The sequence below is a fragment of the Schistocerca nitens genome, chromosome 9 (assembly GCF_023898315.1).
Source record: "Schistocerca nitens isolate TAMUIC-IGC-003100 chromosome 9, iqSchNite1.1, whole genome shotgun sequence".
Taxonomy (NCBI): Eukaryota; Metazoa; Arthropoda; class Insecta; order Orthoptera; family Acrididae; genus Schistocerca; species Schistocerca nitens.
Window position 1 is genome coordinate 246,207,713 of NC_064622.1, and position 13,001 is coordinate 246,220,713.

The 13,001-nt window shown below is 39.7% G+C and overlaps 1 protein-coding gene across 4 annotated transcripts in view; it reads right to left on the reverse strand.

Moving 5' to 3' along the window:
* LOC126203420 (uncharacterized) overlaps positions 1 to 13,001 on the reverse strand; it is a 501,622-nt gene that overhangs the window by 181,044 nt on the left and 307,577 nt on the right. The window contains exon 2 of one of the 4 annotated variants that reach the window (XM_049937729.1): positions 6,920 to 7,094. The exons of the other annotated variants lie outside the window; for them this stretch is intronic. Coding sequence (XP_049793686.1) covers positions 6,920 to 6,988 — 69 coding nt within the window. The 5' untranslated portion in view covers positions 6,989 to 7,094. The remainder of the gene's footprint in view (positions 1 to 6,919; positions 7,095 to 13,001) is intronic. 4 annotated transcript variants of the gene reach the window in all.

The window sequence follows — 13,001 nt, forward strand, 5'->3', positions numbered from 1 at the left end:
GTGGAAAAAACAACAATTAAACCAGTTTTTAATAGTCATGAGGCTGGTGCAATATTTGTTCAATACAATCTCCACTGTTTTCTTATGCAAGCTGAAACTGAGAAACAGCATGTTCCACAACAGATCGGAGAGTCTCAGGGATCATGCTCATACAATTTACTAATGATGGTACAGGTAAGAGACCCCAAGGACACATCTTCTCGAAAAAACAGGCAACCCTACAATAAACAATGCCATCAATGCACACCACAGAGTCAATGAAATGGTACCACTTGATATGCAAGCGGATTTTCCATTGCCCATATTCTGCAATTTTGTGAGCTGATGTCCTTGAAAATGAAAATGGATTCTGTCTGTCCACAGAATGTTCCATGGCCATTCATTGTCCACTTCCATGTGAGCGAGGAATTCTAGGACACATGTTTGTCTTACTGTCAAGTCATTATGAAGCAACTCATGAACATGAGTAATTCTGAATAAACGGCAATGCAGGATATTATGTAGGATTCTATGCCCTGTGCTCACAAGCATGCTAAAATTCGGGTAATTCCCAATGCACACCACTGCTAAGCCTTGGTGCCATGTTGTGGCTACATTCCCCTACCGACGTCGGATTAGTTGTTTTCCTCCACCTGCCCATTGCACTTCAAAAGAACCTGCATTTTCAAATTTCATAATAATTTTCTCCTTGGCAGGCATCGGACCAATGCTTTTTTTTCATACCCTTGCATGTCCGAACTTCTCCATAGAGGTACTGGCACACAGTCACCTTCTTGTAAGTTCTTTACCAGCAGTACGTGATCTTCCATTGAGACAGTCATATCAAGTGTCTCATAAGCAAACTCGGGAACAACCGTGTACTCCGCATCTTTTATTTTGCATATTCTGCACCTTATAGTGTCATCTAATGATAAAATTTTTGTTAAACTTTTATTATTTTCGTAACATTCCAATCTTATTTGATAATATTCCATTCAAATTTGATTTCATTATGAGCAGTGGTTCCTTTTTTTACAGCGTTCTGAACATTGAACATAATCACCTTGGACTTCATTAGACGTGACATGCTAATTTGATATCATCATCATCATCATCATCATCATCATCATTTCTACTTACCCAGCATCAGAACAGGTTGGGACATGTACAGGTATTTCTCCACTTTCCCTCATCTTTCTACCATTCTTCTTCTACAACTTCATTGATGCAGTCCAGATTCCTCCTCCTCAGAATGATCCAGATAGACTCAGCCCAGCTTACTCATTCCATTGCTTGCCCCCTCTCCACTCACCCCTCCGCCTATGCTGTCAATTATTAATTTGGTGTTCTTCCATTCCCTTTATATGTCCAAACCATTTTAACCCCCTCTTCTCAAATCTATCATTCAATCGTTCTCTTCTATTTTCCTTATTAAAGTCTTCATTTCTCACCTCTCTCTCTGCACATCCCCTCACACTGTTCTTAGGAATTACTGTCTCACTAGATTGGAAACTACTCTCTTCTCCTCTCTTCTTGGCACTGTCCAAGACTCTGACGCATATTTCAGAATGGGTGTAAAATGCGTCTTGTACAACAGTTCTTTACAATTCATATTTCAGTATGGGTGTAAAATGCGTCCTGTACAACAGTTCTTTACAATTCATTGGCACCCCTATCCTCCACGTTAAGCCTCTCACACACAGATAAAAGGCATTGCTCTGTTTCACCCTTTTGCGGATTTCAACCTGCAGTTTCACTTTCTGTGTTATCTCACTTCCCAATGCAATAAGACGGATAGATGTATTGACAGAGGGCTGCAAATAAAACAGGGTGGGAGATGAGAAAAGGGACGAGATGATAGGAGAGAGAGGGTGGAAACTATTTGGTGGAGGGTGTGGAGACAGTGTATAACCTTAGTTTGAGACTGGGATAATTATGGGAGTGGAGAATGTGTTGTAAGGATAACTCCCATCTGTGCAGCTCAGAAAAGCTGGTGGTGGAGGGAAGGATCCAGATGGCTCTCGTAGTGAAGCAGCCATCGAAATCAAGTGTGTTATATATTGAGTGATAATATTGAGCGATAATTTGATAGAAAAGAGAGGCCAGTAGACTGGAGTAGTATTTAGGTAGGTTAGGTTGGCGGTTTGGTAGTATGTCATAAAAGTTTAAAATGTCTGTTGAAAACCTTATTGAAGTCAGTCCATCAAAAACTACATAATGAACACAGGAAATACTGTGGCAGAAGGTGGTTAATGTTTTAATTAGCATGTGTGATTGCCAACCATTTTATGGCGTTAAATGTTGTTGGTGCACTTTTCACATTAATTCATGCAAAATGTGCAATGAGAACATTAAACAACATATATCGGTCACAAAGGCTTGTTGTTTAAATGACCAAGCAAACAGTTGTGGGCTTCTGTATAAACGCACACGCGCACATGCACACACATGCACACTCTTTGGAATGACTTTCGTGTAGAAGACACTTACATATTCAATCTGTCTGAATGACTACAACTTAGCTCAAGCACAATTTTTCCCAGAACGCTTACCTTCATGGGCAGTACTCCTTCTGTGTTTTGAGTATCTTCTAGCTCTTTCTCATTGGTATATCTTTACATTCTCAGCTGGCCAAGTAGATTTAAACTCAAAGCCCTCTCTTTCAGTGCTTAATAATTGTGGAAAAAAAGTTTTCGTATGATTCATGTTACATGTAAAATTGTGTTATGCCTTCAACTCAACACCTTCTCCACCATCCGCTTCACGTGGCCTCCTCAACCCTTCATAAGGGCTTTGATTGGCTATCAGCATCCCCTGAAATCAGGGACACACTACCTGAGATACTTGCCACCCCTCCTAAAGTGGTGTTCCCTTGCCCACCCAACTTCCATAACATCCTAGTCCATCCCTATGCCACTCCCAATCCCAACCTCTTGCCAAAAGGATCATAATACCTGTAGAAGACCAGGTGCAAAACCAGTCCAATCCAACCACCCAGCACTTCCTATTCCAGTCCTGTTGCTAGTTAATCCTACCTCCTCAGGAGCCAGGCCACCTGTGAAAGCAGCCATCTCATTTAGCAGCTCAGCTGCTCAGAGAGCACAGCTTTTTATATTGGTATGACTACTAACCAGCTGTCCACCAGGACGAACGGCCACTGCAAAACTGTGGCCAAGAGGAAAGTAGAGCACCCTGTGGCACAACATGCAGCTGAACATAACACACTTGATTTCAATGCCTGCTTCACTTCAAGAGCCATCTGGATCCTTCCCTCCACCACCAGCTTTTCTGAACTGCATAAATGGGAGTTATCCTTACAACACATTCTCCACTCCCATAATTATCCCAGCCTCAAACTAAGGTTATTCACTGTCTCCACACCCTCCCCCGAATAGTTTCCACCCTCTCTCTCCTATCATCTCCTCCTCTTTCTCATCTCCCACCCTGTTTTATTTGCAGCCCTCTGTCAATACATCTATCCGTCTTTCCCTGCTTCTCTTCTTTCTTTGTTCTGTTTCTCCCCACCTCCCTGCCCTACAAACTGCTGATGCTGTGCCTGTTGGCAGTCTAGTTCCTACACACTTTCCCCCCATCCATACACTACAATCCCTTACCCTTCCCCACCTCCTCCAGACTGCTGCTTGCATCCCATGTGATGTTGCATTCTAACCCAAGATGCTGGAGTTGGCAGTTGTGTGTGCATGAGGTGTTCTTGCTTGCTCGTGTGTGTGTGTGTGTGTGTGTGTGTGTGTGTGTGTGTGTGTGTGTGTGTGTCTCTCTCTCTCTCTCTCTCTCTCTCTCTCTCTCTACTGACTAAGGTTATGGCCAAACGTTATATGCGAGTGTCTTTTAATCGTGCCTGTCTGCAACTTGACGTGTCTTCTTTATGGTAAGTTACCTGGAGTTTCCATTGTTTATTTGTATGAAACACATGTTATTGCTCAGTCAACATCTGAATGATTTGTCCCATTGCTGTATCCTATTTGGTAAGTTTGTGAAACGTTTTACTTCTAATGCTCTTTAAATTTAAATACAGTTGAGAACAATATGTATAATATTGCATTACATGTTTTCCCAATTTTCCACGTCTAGTTTTTTGTTAGAAGGCTTACTCTCAATGTAATGCTGATACACAATAATGAGGGAGTAAAGCATGTCCCCTGACAACTGCGTAATATCATGCTTCCAATGCACCATCATTTCTCCTCGTCTCTGTTCTGTTCGTCAATGGAGCGTGGGAAGAACAACTGTGTCGATGAACACCTGTACCAACTAATATTTCTCTTATTATTGCATCGTGGTCATATAAGACATGTGGAGGTAATAATGTCACCAGACTGACTGGAATGCACACACTTCAGATCAAAAATAAATATCTCCATGATACACCATACCTCTCCTGTAGTGTCCGCCACTGAGTTCGTTGGTGTGTCTGTAACATTCTCAAACTTACTAAATGAGCCCATCATGAAACGCACCATTCTTTGTCAGATGTTTTCTTAGCTCTATCTTCTACAGGCTGATGAGCAATACTCATGTCGAATGTATATTATTTAATTTAAGCCACCTTAGTTGGTGAATTATATTTCCTTTAGATTCTCCCAATGAATCTCTGCCTGACATTTACTTTCCCTACAATTTGTTTGATGTGGTGATGCCACTTAAGGCCATACTGATAGTTACTCCTCAGTATTTTATGGTAGTTTTCATTCCCAGTGATTTGTCACCAATAATGTAATCTAATAGTAATGACTCAGATATTTATGTGCTCTTTTTTTATTTCAATTACCAGGTCAAATACTATAACGATGTCCAAGGAGGGATGGTCATTATTCAGGGATATGACAAGAACGATCACTCGAAGTCAAGAAGTCTAGCAAACATGGGCTCTAAAACGCATCCCATATGAGCTACAAGCATCAATTCATCTTTGCTACAGTGAAACACATCTCATCTACAGACCAACTGCTCACAACACTTAAGGTATGCATTTTAGAGCCCTTGTTTACTAGACAAATTATCGTTCCTGTCCTATCCATATATACCACCATTCCTCCTGGGACACACTGTGCATATTTACATCTCAAGGCACTCCTGAAATTACCTTTACATCTGTCTGTTTCATCCAATCAAGGACAATGTTTTGAAATTCCCCCCTAGGAAATTCTGAATAAAGTCACAAATATGTTCCGATACTCTGTAAGCTCATATTTTGTTCATTCAATGACAGTCTGGAACTGTAGCAAAAGCCTTCCGGAAGTCAAAGAACATGGCATAAATGTGGGCACCTTTGTCTAAGGCAGTCTGAATAGATTTCTGTTTACATAATACATGATGATTTACTTAAATAGGAGACTCTCATTCTCCAAAAACATCATAATGTGAGAGTATAAAACATGTCAAGCAATTCAAAACAGTGACCTATAATTATGTGCTTTTGCTTGGTGATTTTTCTTGAAATTGGGAGTAAGTTAATTTTTTACTCTTTATTCTCCAGCCATCTATGATAGACTGCTGCTAGAAGGGAATAAGTATTTTTTCACTGCCTCTGTAGAATCTCACATGGTCTTGATGCATTTCCTTGGTTGAGCAGCTTTTGATCACCTGTCCTGACATACATCAGTTCAGCATTTGTATGACCATCTTCGGCAGTGGAACAGTTTCGGAAGGCCGAATTCAGTACTTTGGCCTCCTCTATGTCATCTTCCATTGCTGTGCCAGAATGGATGATGATGGTCTGCTTACTGGCTTCACAGAATGTTTAAAATTTGCTCATTTTGGCTCCATTCAGCATTTATTTGCTAAAAAAAGGCTCTGACTTTACTTACATCTGTGATGAAGCTCTTTGTTTTTCTAACATGGTTATTGAGCCACAGAGGCTTTTTCCTATCCCTCACAATCTAGCTCAGAACATACTGGCCTAAGGGTTATTGTACAATCTTTCCGATTTTATTCATATGAGCTCCACATCTTTGTCTTCAGAGCTGAATATTCGATGTTTACTATTTAGATATTTTTTATACCTCAATCATGCTAAGCAAAAATATGTTCCTATCTTTTTCTAAACATTCCTTGTGTTGCTCAATATCATTAATGTTATAAAAGCCTTAAAATCCCCGATGCCCGCCTCTATATTAACTGACTAAAAAAGTTCAGATAGCTATGTTAGTTACTAGCTGGTCTAGGACACTTTCCTGTCAAGTCTGTTCTCTAGCTGTTCAAAGAAATTTTGAGGCTATACATTCAGAAAAATCTCATGTGAGTCCCTGTCTCTGATGTCAGTTTTAACACAAGGCTCTCCCTTCTATTGAGTATAAACATTCAAAAGAGCATTAGAGTTTGTTTCGTGTGTATTAAGGTACTATCAAACACAACAAAAGCATGGGCAACAAAAGAGGAGGGGGAGGGAGGGGGGACACCTTACTTGTATGAGACAAGCAACAAATAAAATTGTTATTTGTAATTATAGCAACATGTAAACCAAGATAACTGTTGATGCTTAAATGAATTAATGTGACTTGTCACACATGCTGAACTCTTCTTTCAGATGTAAATACTGAAGAGTGTTTGTGTTGTACATCATTGCCAATTTCTACAATGCCCTGCCAAGTGATGGGAACATACCTTATCAGTGACTTTTTCTTTACATAAATTAAACAGAATCTACTACAAGCAATAGATCACCTCAACAAATTGTCATCGTCCCTCATTTGTGTCTCACCACTTTCTCAGTGTATGACTACATGCTGACATTTTTTAATCCTACTAATTTACATGTTTTGGTTGCATTTCTCCACATGGGCCTTTAATTAGCTTTATTTCCTTTGTTATTATCTCACTTCTAGGAAATCTAGATATGAATGAAAGAATGTTGTCAACAGCTAACAGTGAACCAAGGTGTGAGAAGTTGCTGCTTCAAGGTACAACAGCAAGGGAGTACCTGGGTGACATCTGAGACAGCGTAACTGTCACAAACTAATCTGGTGGTGATGTACTTCACAGTGTGCATGTCCTGGTCAGGCTGTCCTCTCCTCAGTGTCAATGGCACACTATGTCCAGATCACAAGCTCAAAGCAGAATGTGAAGCAAGTACTACTGAAGGCCAGCACACACACCTGGAACACACATGACATGTAGTCAGTTGATAACATAAGGAACTTGACTCTAGTAAGTCATCCTTTATTTTGAGGTGTGGGCTGTTATCTATGTAACACCAAGGCAGACAGACTGAGGAGGACATGCTAGTTATTAGGATTTCAGTGAAGACGAATTAGGAAAATAAAGCCTATGGACAAAGAGAAATTCAGAGTTATCATAATAAGATCATTCTGAGTGTTTCATTCAGATACTTATGCAACCCTCCTGGCAACTGCCAAGTATAGGAGGCATTTTATTGGTTTGAAACTTTGGTGTAAGATGACATACCTGAGATGCAATACAACATTTAAATTGACTCACACCTACACGATGTGATAAAAAGTATCCGGACATCCCCCAAAACATACATTTTTCATATTAAGTGCATTATGCTGCCACCTACTGCCAGGTACTCCATATCAGCGACCTCAGTAGTCACTAGACATTGTGAGAGAGCAGAATGGGGTGCTCTGGACTTCGAATGTGATTAGGCGATTGGGTGTCACTAGTGACATATGTCTGTACGTGAGATCTCCACACTCTTAAATGTCCCTAGGTCCACTGTTTCTGATGTGATAGTGAAGTGGAAGTGTGAAGGGACATGTACAGAACAAAAGTGTACAGGCCGACCTCAACTGTTGACTGGCAGAGACCACCGACAGTTGAAGAGGGTCGTAATGTGTAATAGGCAGACATCTATCCAGACCATCACACAGGAATTCCGAACTGCATCAGGATCCACTGCAAGTACTATGACAGTTAGGCGGGAGGTGAGAAAACTTTGATTTCATGGTTGAGCAGCTGCTCATAGGCCACACACCATGCCAGTAAATGCCAAATGACGCGTCGCTTGGTGTAAGGAGCGTAAACATTGGACGATTGAACAGTGGAACAACGTTGTGTGGAGTGACAAATCACGGTATACTATGTTGCGATCCGATGGCAGGATGTGGGTATGGCAAATGCCCGTTGAACACAATCTGCTAATGTCTGTAGTGCCAACAGTAAAATTCAGAGGTGGTGATGTGCTGTGGTGCACCCCTTGTTGTTTTGCATGGCACTATCACAGCATAGGCCTACATGGATGTTTTAAGTACCCTCTTGCTTCCCACTGTTGTAAGAGCAATTCGGGTGTCGTGATTGCATCTTTCAACATATCGAGCACCTGTTCATAATGTACGGCCTGTGGCGGAGTGGTTACATGACAATAACATCCCTGTAATGGACAGGCCTACACAGAGTCCTGACCTGAATCCTATAGAACGCCTTTGGGATGTTTTGGAAAGCCGACTTTATTCCAAGCCTCACCGTCCAACATTGATACCTCTCCTCAGTGCAGCACTCTGTGAAGAATGGGCTGCCACTCCCCAAGAAACCTTCCAGTACCTGATTGAATGTATGCCTGTGAGAGTGGAAGCTGTCATCAAGGCTAAGGGGGGGCCAACGCCCCAGCATTACCAATGGAGGGCACCATTAACTTTTAAGTCATTTTCAGCCAGGTGTTCAGATACTTTTGATCACATAGTGTAAGTGGTATTAAACACTGACAGAAATTCAGTCTTAGCTTTTCATTTGAGACATTGCAGGGAAACATCTGGAAGCAGACAAATGCTGCTTTACTGAATGGAGTAGACATGTCCTAGTATTGATAAATCACTCTCATATCTTTATTCTTACAACAAATAAACAAAGTTAGAGCTTAAATAATTCTTATCTAACCCTCATGGCTACTTAGTATAACCTAATTTCATTAAATTAATTTTGCTGTGTACTAATGAGCAAGGTTAATAATAGCATCTAGAAAATCCAGTGGAGATCATAACTGAATGTACGATGACGAAAATCAGTTGTATTATGTCGGGTTGCCAATTCAGAGTATGGAACATGGAACATCTTAGGTTGATACCAATCAAGATTTGGAAATACTAAACCATGACTGATTAAATATAGAGATGTAACCACTTGTTTCCACATTACTTTCTAATGCAAACATAAACAATGGTGATGGTTGTTACTATTATTGTTTTCAGTACACATGCGACTGTGGTGAAGTTCAGGATATGGAACACCTACAGTGTTCCATCTGCCCCACAAAGTGTACCCTTGACGAACTATGGCTTCAGAAGAAAGAAACATTGGACTTGGCCCGACATTGGGCTGACAGGCTTTGAAACAAATCTCCAGACACAAAAAAGTAAAGTAAGTTCAGTACACAGACTGGTTTGCTACAGCTCTCCATGCTACTCTATCCTCAGCAAATCTCACATCTCCACATAACTTCTGCAACCCACATACTCCTGAATCCGCTTAACGTATTCATCTCTTGGTCTCCCTCTACAATTTTTACCCCCCCCCCCCCCCAAATAACAAATAGTGATCCCTTGCTGTCTCAGAATGTGTCCTATCAACCAATCTTTTCTTGAAGTCAAGTTGCGCCACAAATTTCTTGTCTACCGGTACCCTATTCTATTCAGTACATCCTGATTAGTTACACAGTCTACCCATCTTATCATCAGCATTCTTCTGTAGCACCGTATTTCAAAAGCATCTATTCTCTTCTCACATGACTGTTTATCCCCATGTTTCACTTCCATATATGGTTACATTCTTAATAACTTCTGGACTTCCAAACACTTGAATCAAAATTCGATATTAACAAATTTCTCTTCTTCAGAAAAGCTTTTCTTGCCACTGCCCTTCTACATTTCATGTCCTCTCTAATTTAGCCAGCATCATTTATTTTGTTGCCCAAATAACAAAACTTGTTTATTAACTTAAGTGCATATCAGCATCAGCTGATATAATTTAACTACATTCCACTATCCTTGTTTTTCTTTTGTTGATGTTCATCTTAAATCTTTCTTTTCCTTTGCTGTCTCTAACAGAATTACAGTGTCATTGGTAAACCTGAAAGTTTTTATTTCTTTTCCCTTATCTTTAATTGCTACTACAAATTTTTCTTTGATTTCGTTTACTGCTTGCTCTGCTTGAATTGGCTGACTATGCCACAAACAAAAAAAGATGAACAGAAGATATACAAGGGTGTTTCAAAAATAATATACATATTACAAAGTATTATTTCGTCTAAACTGTCAATCACTGCACCTTGGCTCAGCTATTGGAGAAACGAATACATAGTCTAGTTGACATTAGTAGCCGCTAGATGTCCATTGTCTTCTGGTTTGCTTGGTAACTGTCATATGTTTAAAATGGCTACTCTGCAGCAGAAATCATTTTGTGTTCTCAAGTTTGCGAAGTGCAATTCGATGATTAGAACACAAAGACATTTCAGGTTGAGATACCAAACTGATCCTCCAAATAGGTGGAACATTCGCAGATGGTATCGACAGTTTCTAGATACAGGATGTGTATGTAAAGGAAAGAGTCCTGGCCACACTCATGTTCCTGAAGAAAATGTTGCACGAATTTAAACTGCTTTCCAATGCAGTCCTTCAAAATCAACTCGTCGTGCCATTTGGGAGTTACAGCTGCCTACAACAACAATTTGGCGTGTTCTGAGATGTCGGTTGGTTACGAAGCCGTACAAGTTACAAGTGTTACAAGCTCTGCGCCCTGATGAAAAACGTAAACATGTGGCATTTTCCAACGAGATTCTTGATGCTATTGACAATGATAATCCTTACACACAATGCATCATGTTCAATGATGAAGCAACTTTCCATATTAGTGACCAGGTAAACAAACACAATGTTCGAATTTGGGGGCTACAGAACCCACATGCAACCACTGAACGTGTACGAGACTTACCCAAAGTCGATGTGTTTTGCGCAATATCCTGATCATCTGTTTACGACCCATTCTTCATTAATGAAAACATGATTAACAGTCAGCAGTAGCTCGCTATGTTAAAAAACTGGTTGTTTCTGAGGTGCACAAAGACAACTTCATTTTTCAACAAGACAACGCTGGGCTACATGGTCACCACATCTGATACCCTCTGCCTTCTTTCTGTGGGGTTTTGTTAAAGACAACGTTTATGTATCACCACTTCTACAGAGCCTGGAAGAGTTGAAGAGCCGGATCCATACTACCATAACACCAGTGACAAAGCACATGCTTGCCCGAATATGGGAGGAATTTAAGTATCAAAGTCATATTGTTCGTGTCGCTGATGGAGCACATATTGAACATCTGTAATCTGAACTTGCGAGGTTTGTAAAACCTTCATATTCATATGTCTTAAAGTTTAATAAATATATGCATTCAAAAAATGAAAATTGTTTTTGAATCGCCCTGTATTAAGAGTTTACTCTTTGCATGGTTCACTATCCTCTACAGTGTTTAGCATACATTTTTGGTCCCCAGCACAATTGCAAAGTGGAAATCAAGAACAGGCCAAGAGGGGGGGGGGGGGGGGAGGAAGAAAAAAAAAAGAGCAGAAAAACTACACTAAGTGCCATTGCCAACAACCTGTAAAGTGGACTAAGCACTATGAACATTTCTAGTAGCGCATTTAAGGCCTGAAAGATGGCACCAAAAAGTATGTGCTAACCCACTGGTGAGGCTAAAGTGGACTAAATACCACAAAGCTTTGTAATTCTTTACTTGCAAAAATGCTGTGCAGCCATACTCAGTTTTTTGGCCTGCAGCAGTTCATTTACATTGTGTGACAGCGATTTTGTCCAGACTGAAAACTGTAAGAGGCTGGAAGTATGTCACATACCTAAGGACCTTGTAAAACTTATAGAGAATGTGACATCTAACAATTCATTTCTGGTTCTATGTATCAGCCTGTGATTTTTTTAAAAAGCAGCTCATTCACATATTAACACAACAAAAATAAATATTTCCAAATGTAGTTGGACTAAAGTGAAAAAAATTGCACCTAATTTCATCAATATGAGAACAGTGTTTAATGAATTTTCAAGACTGGAGCGCCTACAAGATTTTCAAGAAACAGGTTACCACTGACATAATAAAGAACTTCGTTTTACCATCAAAACAATGTAAAACTAACTTGTCAGCTGAAAGGAAAAGGGATCTGCAACAGATGCTGCCGTATTTGAAAGTGGCTAATAGAACACTTTTTAAACAGTTGATCAGTTAAAATTTCTTTGTGCTCCATAAAATTAAAAGACAGATTAAAAATAATTGAATCCAGGATAGTGTATCAGTAAAACTTTTTTTTAAAAATAATAAACTTATAAATGCCTGAGATTTCTTTCACTGGCACTTACCTTATTTTTTCTGGTAACTATGGCATTTAATATGTACTGCATTTTTCAGAATAAAATATTTATTTTCACTGATAAAAGAAAAGTAACTTAAAATAAATTTGCAATAGTTGTGTGACTTGTTGTAGACAAATAAAAAATGTTGTTCATGGTTTTTTTTTTCATTGAAATATATTTCTCAAAATGAAGAAAACTGAATAAATTCAGTTTTTTTGCACTTAGCCAGTTACCGATTTCCACTCTACAATTAATGTATCAGATTTTCTCCACAAAGCCAGAAGTCAAAACAAGGGTCTGTCCAATGCAGTTAATAAGGTTACTTTAGTTTCAAAGTGCAATGTCAAGTGAAAGATGTATCTTAAATTCACAACAAACAAACAATTTATTTTATAGATTTGTCATCAATATGTGCTCTATGGGAGAATCAAAACAGGCAGAGTTACCGCACTTCCTGTAACATGTTCACTTTTGCACAATCAGATCTGCATGCTATGTACCTTATAATACACTCCTGGAAATTGAAATAAGAACACCGTGAATTCATTGTCCCAGGAAGGGGAAACTTTATTGACACATTCCTGGGGTCAGATACATCACATGATCACACTGACAGAACCACAGGCACATAGACACAGGCAACAGAGCATGCACAATGTCGGCACTAGTACAGTGTATATCCACCTTTCGCAG